This window comes from Macadamia integrifolia, unplaced genomic scaffold (assembly GCF_013358625.1).
Source record: "Macadamia integrifolia cultivar HAES 741 unplaced genomic scaffold, SCU_Mint_v3 scaffold1577, whole genome shotgun sequence".
Taxonomy (NCBI): domain Eukaryota; kingdom Viridiplantae; phylum Streptophyta; class Magnoliopsida; order Proteales; family Proteaceae; genus Macadamia; species Macadamia integrifolia.
In genome coordinates, this window is record NW_024868264.1 from 77,992 (window position 1) to 92,521 (window position 14,530).

General features: G+C 38.8%; 1 protein-coding gene across 1 annotated transcript; it reads left to right on the top strand.

Moving 5' to 3' along the window:
- The first annotated feature begins 1,398 nt into the window (after window positions 1-1,398).
- Window positions 1,399-3,509, top strand: LOC122064240. Its single transcript, XM_042627950.1, has 4 exons — window positions 1,399-2,268; window positions 2,425-2,699; window positions 2,802-2,904; window positions 3,144-3,509. Exons 1-4 carry the CDS (start codon window positions 1,399-1,401, stop codon window positions 3,507-3,509), a joined length of 1,614 nt encoding a protein of 537 aa, XP_042483884.1.
- The last annotated feature ends 11,021 nt before the right edge of the window (window positions 3,510-14,530 follow it).

The following is a 14,530-nucleotide window of genomic DNA, read 5'->3' on the forward strand; positions in this document are numbered from 1 at the left end:
AAAAAACGAATTACAAAAGCCAAAAAGAGGGTTTCTGAACTTTCGTTTCTTTCTGTTTCTTCCCCCAAACCCTCATCCTCTCCATCTCCGAGACTCCGACCGGCGACTCTGTCAGTCACTTGATGTCTCTTCCAATCCATGTCTCCGGTGACTTCGTGAGTTCGAGGGTAGGTGACTCGTGAGTTGAGATTTGAGACCCTCTAGTTTCTCCAGCTTCCACTGCCCAACCTGGAAATCCAGAATGTCTGCGTAGTCACCACTCACCAGCCGTGTAAATGCCGACCCTCTGTGCTACAGCGGAGAAATTATCGAATAGATTGGGATCTTGGCCGTCATACAGCCTTACTCGCCCTACTGGTGGGGATTAACAGTGGGTGGACTTTTGGCCACCGGCGCCCACGGCAGCTCCTTGTGGGGGAAGGGAAGTGCTGTCCATGACTATGTCGTCGGATTTCGAATCGTCACCCCCACGGGACCTAATGACAACTACGCTAAGCTCCGAGTAATCGATACTACTCAACCTGATGATCTTAGTGCCACACAAGTGTCCTTCGGAGTACTTGGTGTCATCTCTCAGGTGAGCATTGCAAAATTATAAGTCTTTGTTTGGGTACCAATCTTGAGTTTCTTTGTTTGTTTTTTCAACGAGTAGATGATACAGAATTTTTCTGCAGAACTTAACGTCACTGTAGCATTTGTTCATCATTCCCTACCTCGTGAGGTCAGGGAGACAGGGACTCAGGGCCAGGGTGCGGCGGCCGACGGGTGCCGAACTGCGTTCTTTGAAAAATTCTGAACATTTTTCCTTCGAGAGGACTGGTTAGTGCTGAACCTGTTATCCCAACTTTACTGTTGTTTGCACCTGTTGTTTTGAACCTGTTGTTTCTTCTATTGAAAGATGGTAGTAGAAATCTCTGTCTGTTTACTGTTGTTTCTTCTATTGAAAGATGGCAGTAAATGCAAGATAATTTACTGTTGTTTGCACCTGTTGCACTTCTCTCTATTTGCATTCTTGTGCTTTCCCTTTGCCAGTACAAACTGGGTGAATCTAGTAATATCTCCATGCCATTGTACAAAAAATAGGGGCAGATTGAATGTGGCATAGGGGCTGGGTCTACTATTTTGACAGCTTTGGGTTGGAAAATTAAAGGAAAGAATGCAATTTTGAGTGAAGAGCTGTTTGATGCTTATTTTTCTCTGTTGATTGTATTTTACCTTTGGTCATGCATTGTAAAAGGCTATGCATGTTAGTGGGACTTGAAAACTTGATTCTTTAATTATTCAGAGGCTATTTGCTTATGTAATGTAGTTATTAATATCATATGTATTTGTTTGTTTATATGAAATGATTTATGTTGTTTTTTTTTTTTTTGTTTCAACTTTTAACAAATAGGAAAAATGGGAAGACAAAAAGAAAAGTTTTGGCAACATGCTGAGCAACTTGATAGTTCACATTTCAAATGCAAATTTTGTGAAAAACAAGTTTATGGAGGGGTCACTCGACTCAAGTATCATTTAGCTAAGGTTAGTGGTCATGATGTTGCCTCTTGTGAGAAAGTATCAGATGATGTCCAAGCAGAAGCTCTTCTTGCTATTAATTCTGAATCAAGTAGCAAAAAGCGGAAGAGTTGTACCAGTGGTGAGAGTATAGTTGGTTCTTCTCCTTTAGTTATAACTAGTCAAAGGCAGTCCACAATGGAGGAAATGATCCCTAAGATGGACAAATCAACTTGGGAGAAATCTCTTCGTGATCTTTTTATTAAAAATAACATTTCTTTCAATGTTGTTCAATCGGATGCTTTCATCAATTTTGTGAAGTGCACAGCCCGTTATGGTCCTAGTGTTCCTATTCCAAGTTATGGAACCCTTCGTGGAAGAATAATTCCTGAAGCAAGAAAGGATCTTGAAAAATATGCTGAAGAAGTAAAATTTTCTTGGAAGCAAACTGGTTGTACATTCATGTCTGATTCATGGACTGACTTGAAGAAGCGGTCTTTTCTTAATGTGATTGCTTATTCCCCAGGTGGTGCTCTCTTTTTGAAGTCAGAGGAGTGTTCTCATGCTAAATTGACTGCTTTTTATATATTTGATATTCTTGAGAAAGAGATTGAAAGTCTTGGCCCAAATTTAGTGGTTCAGCTAATTTCAGACAATGCATCCAATTATTCAAGTGCACTTGATATGCTTACTAGAAAGTATCGTTGGTTGTTTAAGACTCGATGTGCAACCCATGGTATCAATCTAATGTTGAAGGATATCTATGAAAAGGTTTTTTGGGTTCAAGAAATTTTTGATGAGGCGAAAAGAATTATTGACTACTTGTACAAGTCAATAATTGTCTTACAGTTGATGAGGAGTTTCACAAACAAGGATCTAAAATATCCTTGCAAAACTAGATTTGCTTCAAACATTTTAATGCTTTAGTCAATTGTTGAAGTGGAAGAGAAGCTTAGACTCCTAGTTGCATCAGCTGAGTGGAGGAGTCTAAGAAATTCGAGATCTTTAGAAGCAGAACGAGTAGTGGACACCATTCAAAGGGAGTCGTTTTGGAATGATTCAAAAGAGATTTTGAGATTTATGGAACCAATCATTCGAGTTCTCCGTTTGGTTGATGGTGATGGAGCTACATCAGGGTATTTGTATGAAGCAATGGAAAGAGCAAGAGAGGTATTGGAGAAGCATTATGAGGAAAACCACCGGTATGACCAAATTTTGAAAATCTTTGATAAGAGAAGAGATGAAAATATTTTGGGAATCATTCACTATGCAGCTGCTGTTTTCAACCCCACTTATTTTTTTAGTGAAAGATTCAAAAAGATTCCTCAAATGAAAGATGCAACAGATTTCATTGGTGAAACAGTGGTTCCACAAGATGAGAGGAGAGAATATTATGGACAGCTGGCAGTATACCACATGAATTCTAGCACTCTTTTTACTCCCAGTGCCAAGATGATGATGGAAACTAGTCATCCTCGTAAGTGTAATAATTATTTTCTTTTTAAAATTTTTAGTTTATTGTTTCTTATGTAAAGATTACTTGTCTTTTAAAATTTTTTATTTATATATATATATATATATATATTTTTTTGCCAATGACAGGGGTTTGGTGGCATATACAAGGTGATGCTATTCCTATATTACAGAAGTATGCCATTCGAATATTGAGCCAACCATGTAGTTCTTCAGCTTGTGAGAGAAATTGGAGTGCCTGGGATGCAGCACAAACCAAAAGGAGGAATAGATTGTCAGCAACAATGTTAGATGATTTAGTCTATGTGAGAATGAATTCGTTGATGATGGAAAAAAGGGGTGAACTTGAACAGAAAAACATGTTACCCATTAATCTTGACAATATTAGTGTCAATGATTTTGATCAGCGCATTGAGGACGTTGATAAAGAGTTAGAGAGATTGTTGGATGATGTGGATGATAGCATTGCTGAAGACTTGATATTTGGTGCAAGTGCTAGTTTTACTGAGAGCGAGACTCAACCCCCAGATAGTATATAATGATTTAGTTGAGTACTTAAGTTATGGTGATGTAATAATTATTGTTATGCTTTTGTGGATGTTTTGCTTTATTTAGAATAGCTTTTCCTTTTAAGCATGAATGATGGAATTATGTGAGTCATGGACTCATGGATTGAATGAAGTCATTTTGAACTTTTATGTCCCTACAGGATAATTGGTAGAAGCATTAAAAATGCATTAGAAATTGAATTACTGTAACCATTGCTTTCATCACTCAATGACAACTTTTTTCTAGTTTTTTTACTGTATTGTATATTTGAACTACAATAATTTTCTCTTCTTAGGTGTACATATCAAGTTAATTACTTAATAAATAAAATAGATACAATAAATAATAAAAAATAACATCCGAATTTTTTGCCCGACTTTTATTTTGGTACTCGAATAATTCTCGAATCCGAATCCGAATCCGATTTTTATTTTGTCCGCTTTTTTGACCGCTTTTTTGACCGAACCCTTAAATTAACCAAACGAATTATTCCGAATAATTCTTCGGCCGAATAATTCCCGAATCCGAATTTGCTAACTATGAGCCAGACACAAAGTAGGAGAGAGAAAGTGAAACAAGAGAGAGAAATAGAGGATTTCACTTCTCTCTCTTGTTTTGTATTTACTTGGTCCCTCTCTGGCCACCTCTGGCTGGAGAGGATCTACATCGTGAATCTTGACCCCTAGAAGGTTCATTATTTGTTTACCCAACAAAAAAAAGTTCATTATTTGAGTGTTGGCTAGGGCAAGATCCATGGGACCACTGCATGGTGTGGTCCTTGCGGTTATCATATTAGGTACGCATTGGACAAATATTTTCAAACTTTATAATTCTTTTTATGAAAAAAAAAGTATACAAAATAACATCCATAATGTCCAGTGATACTATCAACTTTCGACTAAAAACAAATAGAGGTTGTCAACCTTAACTTCTCTCCTCTAGATTTCGTAGAGAGATTATGGGCTAAGATAGCAACACTTCTTGACAATTTCTTAATTACAAATTGTTAACGTAAAAATATGCAATCAACAAGAAACATGTCAAATGAACTGAGCAGGCGACATAGCCAAGATATATATGGGACCAACTAACTGGCCTAAGCCTTACAGGATCATCCACCCAACCTAAAGCAAACGCCTAGATCAAAAGCTGATAGGCCAATGTCCCAAAAGGACTTTAGCGATGGATCATTCTCACCTAGATATGCCCTAAAGCGCTTACCAAGCCTAGTTCGTGGGCCACAAGATAGACAATCCTAGTACGAAAAGGACTCTCACTAGAATATCGAATCTTCCTTATAAGGAAGTGTATCTCACCATATCCCCTGGGATATGACCAAAACAAGTTCTCATAACGACAACATCCTCAATATTCACTTTCTTGTTACAATTCTTGCTATGATCAGACTGCTACCAGCATTAGGAAGCTCCAAAGTGGAACTCTCGCTTCAATGGTCACCACCTTCAACTATAAATACACAAGTAAACCTCTTTCTAGAGGACCGATCTTTTTCCATTCTTATTGGAATTATTAGTTTGCTAAGAGAACTGACTTAGGATCGAAGAGCCCCCTGCCACATTAGCATGGCGCTTACTCTATGTGCAAGACTCAAAAACAACCTAGGACGATTTCTTTTCGCAACATAAATGAACATAGCCTTTAATAAAATAGTTAATATCAAATAATATATGAAATCATTCTTACAACCACATGACCTCATCAGACTTCTGCGGGAAAAAAAAAGGGTACCTCATTAGACTTCTAAAGCATCTGGGTCTACTGTTTCATATCAATCTAAGATTCCATGTTTTTGCCACCTAATAGCAACACTCCTTTGATCCCTTTGAGAAATGAGAAGCCCCTTTTCGCACTTCCTGTTGTACCCTAGTTTAGCCCTACAATAGAGAAAGAAGTAGTAATCGGTAGCAAATTAACAATGTGGGAATGGTGGAGGCAAGGGAGATAATTACATATATGAAATCCATCAAGAGATGTTCTGCCACTATATATAACAGAATATAAATAGATTTTTTTTTAAGACGACAACCTGATTCCTATGGATCCAAATCACATACAATGAGAGAAAATAATGCTGAAAAACCATTCATGATCAAGAGCCAACAAAGTACCATCAATTAATATGGAAAAAGAGATTAAAATGGGAGACACTAGCAAACCTTTAGTTTTCAAACCTAAAGCACCTGTAGCCCAAATTCCTTTCGAGAAATCACATGAAAAGAAATATATTGCATAACATCTCAGCTTCTTTTTTACAAAAAACCAACATCATCTATACACACAACCTATGACACTTTAGTTTATTCTAACACACTTCCTATGTCCAGAGGAAGAATCAGAAGAGAGGAAGGCTACATTGGGATGGTTGGCAGTCGTAGAGTGTCTGGAAGACAGAGATGACCCGACCTTCCAATGCTCAGGCTGCCAGCACTACTGGAAAATTTCCAAGAAACATGGGCAAAAAGGTAATATTATATAGGAATTGCATGGTGTAACTTAGATAAGGAGAAGGGCCTCAAGTTTGGGCCAGACAGCAGCAATTGGAGGGTCCCAATCAGCTGTCCAATGGAGTTGACAGAACCCTGAAAAATGACTTTTTACTATGTGAGGCGCATACCTCTGCAGCATTGTTCCCCACCCTTGCACCATGTGAAGAGGCATGTTTAGGGACTATAACCCATATTTTATATCAATGGGCAGTGATATACAAATAAAGTTACAAATTAATATTGTAATAGGTTGCAATAGGTGACTTAATAAGGTAATAGCCAAACAGACCCTTGGGTTTGATTTAGTTGTACCATATAAGCTATATGGCAGCAGAACTCATTCACCTTAATCGAATTTTTCTGCTACTATGGTAAGGAGAAGAAGAAGGAGGAGAAGAGGAGAAGAGGAGAAGAAGAAGAAAGGAGAAGGAAATAAGGGAAGAGGAGGAAATAGAGATGGAGCTACTGCACCGCAGGCAGCTTTTGGACAGTACTATACCTAGGTAAGTGCTACTACCAAGTACAGTAGGAGAAATCAGTTGGTTCAACTGAATTGGTAGTTAGATTGCAACCCATGGTTACAACCCTAATTAATGGACTAACGTAGGGGAAATATTTCAATCCTACATATTTAATTAAATTTATGTTTAAATTCTAATTTTTTTTGTAGAATTGGGTGTACAGGCCTGGGTTCAACTAATTGGATCTTAGAGTTGGTCAGTATGAGGCCTAAACCCTACCTTCAGACCTATTTCATAAGGGCAGAGCAAGGGAATGAAGAATTTAACTAAATTCTGAGTCTGTAGTATATAGCAGCAGCCTTGGTAGAATTGGATTCTACATAAAAATAGCACCGGTAGGTCCGAACGACCAGCCTGTGGCTACTAGGCTGACTTGCCGATGGGGTTTCTAGAACCTATAATGGAACTGATGTGGCCAGTGGATCCCATGTTCATGGGTGGGGCCTGTTAACACATATTTTCAGTCAACTGAGTCCCTATTGGGGAAGGGGTTATGATGGGGCTCCATAATCTAGAATGGCTGCTAATGTGGCGAGAGGGTATCCTATCCTGAAGTAGGGCTTGTTACATCACTTATCAGAAAAAAAAAAGACATGTTTTTGGTAAATTGGCTCTATTAAAGGAAGGTTTGCAATACGAGGGATTGCATGATGGAAATCTAGGCAAGTTCGAGACATTGAGCTTTTAAATTTAGAATGGAAAGGTTAAGGCAGTAGGGTTATGTATTAATATATCTATACATAGTGTGCAATTAGGAACTAAAATCATCAGTGAGGACGTAAATCTAATTTTGGGGATTTATCGCACTATTAATTCGAGAGACAAGGTGAGTGGGTGTTGATTTTATTTTACAGAGTAATCTTTTATTTTAATTTATGCTTGTCACCCAAGCATTGTGAATGTCGTATTATATTTATCTGTTATTGGTATTGTGGAATTGTGTACCTGACACACCGTGGAACTAAAAAATGAAAAAGTAAAATAGGTAAGACAGGGCATGTGTGTGCCCAGTGATTACTTGCATGCTTGTGTGTATGGTTAGTAATCTCACATCCTGCGTGCTATAACCCCTTGTCAGTAGGGGTGAGGTACTGACTAATCCCACCTCGTGGTGTCCTGATTAGCAATACACTTTCAGGGTATGACGTACTGTATCTAGAGACGGATTGCAGTAGGGTTTGACGTACTGTACACTAGACTGCCGGGGTTATTAACCTAGGGGTTAGCCGGGGGTTCGAGATTCTTTTTAGGACTGGCTAACTCTTGCTTGCATCTAACTTGTATCTTTGGAGCCTAACGTACTGGGAAAGGTGATACCGCCTATGTTACGTAGCACTATACCATTTCTACGGACTAGGAAGTAGTGTAATTAAATGAATCCATGAGCATTATATAAGGTGAAGAGCATGCATTGCATCATTTGTACTGTGTTTGCTTGCTTGCCTCCACCCCCTCACTGAGCATGTCATGCTCACCCCATTTTATTTCCACTTATTTTGATGACGGGACCAGTATTTTGCTGGCTATCGGTGCTGATCCGACGGGAGTGGCCTTGGACTTTCTAGCTTGTATTCCAGAGACAAAGTCAGAGCATGGACCCAATTATAGGTGTGACGATTGTGCCTTAAGAGGCTGGACCCACTGAGTGATAGTACACATATCATAAATATTCTTTTGTGTAAATATTTCGTTGTGTAAAATATACTTTGATGTAATATATTAATACTAATGTTCTAATCAATATGTAAATATTTCTGGAGATGGATTGAGAATCACTTGAAGTTGTAAATTATAATTCTATCATGTAGTAGACACTGGGATATGTATACATGTTGGACTGATTATGTACATGATTTTAGTTATTGTGGTGTTATGGTTACTTATTTCCTAGCTTTGTGATCTTGGGGAGTCAAGTTGACTAGTTAGGGTAAGGTGTCCAGTGTCGCATACCTTTGCTAGATAGGGTGTGACACAACCTCTGAGAGAGTAGAGCTTTGATGGGTAGTCCATTATGCCATAGTTTCCAAACAATGACTTTGAGCTTAATTAGGATAAATTTGAAGTTTCCAAAAGAAATTCCCACCAAATATATGTAATTTCTCTTTCATTTGTATTACATAAAAAAACCCACCAAATAAATGTATTCATCGTAGGATTTTGTAAACAATGTGCTAATCCCGAGTTGACACTGAGGGGTGAACAATGTCTATAAAATCCTTCCCGAGATGTCTATTTGAAGCTACCATGTATTTTTTTCAACACACACAATCATATGTTTGTCCACCTTGCACCACTCAGTGCTCAGGTCTACCAAACCAGCACTAAAATCACGTGGTGAATTCACCTTAACTGTCAAAACCTATCCTGAATTGATGAAAACAAATCAAACCGAATCAAAACAAATTGGATTATGTTTCAGACTAATCTTTTGTGATATTAAACCAAATTGGACCATACCAAAACCGATATGCACTGAACTAAACTTAAAAAATGGATTGAAACCGGTATAACCAATAAGAGACTGACACCAACCTGAAACTCCTCAAAAGCACACTTTTTTCTCCACACTTTTACATATAAATTCAGACCGAACCAATAAGAGAAACTGAAATCAAATCGAAACCGAATCAAAATTGATGCAGCCTTGTCGGTTCATATTTTGATTTCACTTAATTCTCATACTGAAAATGGTCCAAACCAACTGATTGACACCCCCTTTTTTAAGAGAAATTTATGGTGACCTCCCTTGAAGAATACCTTAATTATATGAAGAGTCTAAGACCATCCCCCCTTATTCCATAAATTACACTGATCTTCCATACTATTGAAAATTAATTATATATGTACCCATTATGTTAGTCAAAAATTGTTAAGTAGTGACATCAAGTGGTTGAACTTTTTTAAAGATAAAAATACCCTTTCTTTGTGAACTACCTATTCTACCCTTTCAACCCAAACCCAAAATTATCTACCCCTTTTTTTCTTCACCAACCACCGAAGAACCATAACTATCTATAATCTTCCGCTACGAACTATCACTCCGCTGACAAATCGACAATGGCCTAGGAACCCCAAATACATGATAATATAAGTGATTACCCTTCTATACCATTTTCCATGAATAAGTTGTTGTCTCTGAGTTTCAACTAAAAATGACTAAATTTGCTTCAACTTTGATTGTTATTCTTTTACCTAGTGTGATTCCTTTTGCTTCTCATAATGGAGTGGTTGTAGATGTGTGGATAATTAGAGCAACGTGGAAAATGGGAAAAATGTATACACATTGAGACCTCTTCCTAGTGAGAAGAGAGTATAATGTCTTGATCCTTGATTCTCATACAAATTACATTGTAGAGAAGGCCAAAGAAGAAAGAATCAAGATTGACTCCTTTACACAAATATCAAGGTGGAGTTGGTTAGTCCCACCTCAGTTATGAGTGGAGATACCCTTTCCTTTTATAGCTATGAACCCCTCATCTTACCAAATCAATATTTTGAGATGAAAAATTTACATGTAGTGGATTCTTTTGGTTTTGTTTGATTATGTCCTCCCCTTTATAATTATGTCCATATGTAAGGTGGTTTCGACCCACCTACACGTGACGGGGAGTGTTAATCTCACATTGATATGTATGTTTGTGAACACCTCCTCTTATCATATCAATCTTTTGAGATGGAAATTTACAGAGCTCTTCATTTAACGGGTCATCCATGGGAAGTTGTTCCCTTCAAGCATCCAAGCACATTTGATACATTGCCCATCAACCCTGCAAAGAAATATGAAATAATAATTGATCTTAGAAGCTTCACTGATGGGCAATTGTTCTATCATAACACAAGACTAGCAAGGAAGAGATGGTACCTTCTATATGGCCCTCCTAATATAGAGAAGTAAAGAATGATTGAAATGACAGCTAATTTATTGGGTTATGATCATAGTTAGCAAAAACAGGAATGGCAAAAAAAGAGAAACGGATGGTACGGATTTTAAACATGTAGATTTCAAATAAAAGGGACCAAAAAAGAAAACTGGTAGTATACTCATATAAATTAAGGAATTATTACAAGAATACTTGCATCTAATGTTCAAACTAACTATAATATCCAACATGAATACATATATATCACATGTCTCATAAGTTCTAAGATACCATTTAATATCTTCCAACACCAATTCTAAATTCATACAGCACACATTTCCAAAGTCTTATTGAGCAATGTGGCTTGACTATGATATTGTTCATTATTGTCAATGTAGTAGTCAACGCACTCTCAGAGTGATGTACGTTCAATTAGAGTTGGGAGTCAGCACTTTGGAATCACGTTTCAGCAATCACATTAGTTTATAGCTCATTACGGGGTACATACGTTGAATTTGAGTTGAAGGTGTTACCATGCGAAATATGAGTCATTGAGTTAGCTTCAAGTTGGTGAAAGAATTATGTCAATTGGAGTTTGTGAGAGAGAGATATGGTCAATTAAATAAACATTATGCACTTTAAAAGTACACAAAAAAGGGAACGTGTTTTTTTTTAAAGTAACACAGAGATTTATTAAGCAAAATCCTAGTTACATGCCGAGGTCTTCGAAGCACAAAGATGGAGTAACCAAGGAGTGGAGTGACGTCACAACATCCTACACCGGACGGATGTGCCTCTCCTAGCAAGGGTGTCAGCAATGCATTAGCAGCCCTTGGAATATGAGTGAAGATACACTCAATTGGGTAGATATCCATCGGCACATCACTTAGAGGATTCTTTAGCATGTTGATGGTCTCAGCATTATCCGATTCAACTTTGACCTGAAAATGCCCTTTTGCTATAGCACTTATGATTCTTGACCGAATAGCCTCTGATTCCCCAACCAGAATAGAGGACATGGTCGTTGGTTCTGAACATGTGAAAAGAGGACAACTGTTTGAGTCTTGAATAATAAAGCCTAGACCCCCTCTCCCTTCGTCTTTGAGAAAGGAGGCATCCGTGTTGATTTTGACGCAACCAACCGGAGGAGGAACCCATGATAATTGGGTAGTTGGAGTAATCATGGGATTGCAGCCTAGAGATCGGCTGTACTCATTCCAGAGATCTTCTGCCATAGCATAAACTTCACATAGAGATCTATCAACATTCTTAAAATTCAGCTCATTTCTTGCAAGCCATATAGACCAGCAAATAAATGAACACATACTGAAGCTCTTTTTACCCTGGGCTTTTTATCACATAAACTAAGATCATACCAATATTGTGTCCAGGAGTAGATTAAGGTAAAGTCATCACCTGGAATTCTGTGAGTGAGCGAAGACCCGAACCATACTGCTTTGGCAAAGGGACAATGCATAATTATATGGTCTATGGATTCCAACTCCTGGCCGCATCTGATACATGATGGATCAATAGGAGCTTGGCAGGTGTGGAGCCCTTCCCCTGAGGCTAATCCATTAGCGCACATCCTCCAAAGGAAGGAACAGATTTTGGGGAGAGTGGGGCACTTCCAGATGAAATTCCAAATATGACTTGGAATAGAATATTTCTCCTTCTAGAGTTCCTGGATGAGGAAGGCTTACACTCTTCTTTCTCTTCTTGTTGATTTGATAGTAAGTGGTAAGCCGATTTCACTGAGAATGAACTAGATATAGAGACACCCCATTTAAGAGTGTCCAGACTAGGGATAACACCCAACTTGATTTTGGAAATTTCTTTGGCATCTAGGGGAAAGAACCATCTATTCAAGAGATATGATTTCCAAATTCTATTTTCAGAGTATGAGGTCTGATACCCAAAACAAAGGGCAGCCAGGCACAGCCTCATGTTTAAGCTTGAAGTTAGGCAAAGACGGTACCCACTTGTCTCCCTATATGCGAACTAAATCCCCCCTTCCAATAGACCAGATGAGGTAGTCCAAAAGAACATTTCTCCCATGAATAATACTCCTCCAGGCCCATGATGGCCGATGACCAAGATGGGTGGATAAAAAAAATCAGTTATAGGGAAGTAGATTGCCTTCATTTTTTTACTCAGCCACAAATCAGGATTTGCCCAAATTCTCCAAGCTACTTTAGCAAGTAAGGTTGCATTCTGCAGCCAAGGGTGTTTGAATCGCAGCCCCCCTTTCGATTTAGATCTACACAATCTGTTCCACAAGATCCATTGGATTTTTTTTATCTTCACCGCCTTGACCCGAGAAGAAATTAGTAGAAGCTTTCCTAATAAACTCATGGTGAATTTGAGGGAAATCACAACAAGTTTCAATCGGTTCCTTCCCTTCGCAAGCTTCAATTGGAAGACTTAGGTTGATCTCATGGAATGGTCATTAATGGCTCATGAGATCACTCTCACACACCATACCTAGGTTTAATTTCATTTTACCCAACTTAGGATTAGGTTAGGGTGTTAGGTCATAGAGGATTTGTTCAAATTCCTAAATCCTAGGGTTTTAGGTAGGGATTTCATAGGGATTTGTCCTTAGACCCAAGGTTGAGTGAATAACTTTGCCAATGTAGGTCTCTTACTCTAATTTCCCTCTCTCATTATGTAGTATTTATGGTTGGGTAAGTGAAATTTGGTTGGGTCTCCATTACTCCCAATAAAGAGTGAAATGGGAAGGAGAGAGAGAGATAGATAGATAGATAGAGATTTATGTGTGTGTGTGGAGAGATGAGCATATGGGCTTACCTCAAGAATGGAGCCCTAGCCTTCCTCCTTCTTTCTCCCCTTCCTTCTATCTATTTTGGTAGGAGAAGAAATGTATGGTAAGAACCCTATTTATAACCACTTAAGTCCCACTAAGGGCTGTTTGGGGAATTAATGGGTTTTTACCCAATACCGGGTTATTCCATTATTTGGCACTAACGGGCCCACCTTATGGTGTCCGGATACGTTAATCTATTCCCTAATAGGTTGTACCAACTATTGAGGGTGGTTTGATGTGCACGGGTGCGAAGATCTGGGTCCTATGGCAAATTAACCCATTTTCGGCTAGTATTCTCACTGGAGGGTGTTCATCGGTGGATGGAGCATCCACCGGTGACCATCAGTCGGTGAAGGCTGAACTGGTCACTTTGTATGGCAATTTCTCCTCTGTTTGAGTGGGGCATTCCCCAGGGTTTCTAGTGTGTGTTAGGTTCAACTGACCTTTCCCTTCGGGTCCGGAATCCCTTCCAATTACTTAAGCATGGGTAGCAGGTGCAAGTGGGGTCACCCTTCCTTCCCTGGCAAAAGACAGATGTAACCCAGTGCTCACTGGTACTGGTGTCCTCTGGCGTCGCACCTAAACATTAAATAGGAAGTTTTAGGGTTCGGGTATAACATTTCCCCCTCTTTACTAGAAATTTCATCCCCGAAATTTGACGTACCTGGTGATCCAAACAACTGAGGATATTTCTTCTTCATTTCCTCCTCACGTTCCCAAGACGCTTCTTGTCTGGAGTGATTCCTCCACTTGACTAGTACATAAGAAATAGTCCGACTGTGGAGAATGTGGTCTCTCCGTTCAATGATTTCTTCTGGCTGTTCTACATACTTTCAATCAGCGTCAAGTTCCAATGGCACATGTGTCAAAATATGAGCTGGATCAGAAATGTACTTCTTGAGCATGGAAACATGAAACACATTATGAGCTCCTTCTAGTTCGGGTGGCATAGCGACCCGGTAAGCTACTGTTCCGACTCGACTCAATATTTCATAAGGTTCCATGTATCGAGGACTTAGCTTTCCCTTATTGCCAAACCTCTTCACTCCTCTCATTGGGGATACTTTTAGAAAAATTTTATCGCCCACCTCAAACTCTAGGTGCTTCTGTTTGACATCCGCATAGTTTTTCTGTCTTAATTGAGCCGCCTTAATTCTCTCCCTGATTACATCCACTTTCTCACAAGTGGCTTGGATCAGTTCCGGGCCTAGGATCCTCCTTTCTCCAACTTCATCCCAATACAAAGGCATTCTGCATTTTTTACCATACTGGGCTTCATAAGGTGCCATGCCTATA

Bases quoted from the DNA above. Each gene is read 5' to 3' on its own strand.
- LOC122064240 (XM_042627950.1), top strand. From the start codon at position 1,399: ATGGGAAGACAAAAAGAAAAGTTTTGGCAACATGCTGAGCAACTTGAT. The intron at 2,269-2,424 runs GTTTTTTGGGTT...TTAATGCTTTAG, and splicing joins TGAAGGATATCTATGAAAAG to TCAATTGTTGAAGTGGAAGA. The intron at 2,700-2,801 runs GTATGACCAAAT...TTATTTTTTTAG, and splicing joins CATTATGAGGAAAACCACCG to TGAAAGATTCAAAAAGATTC.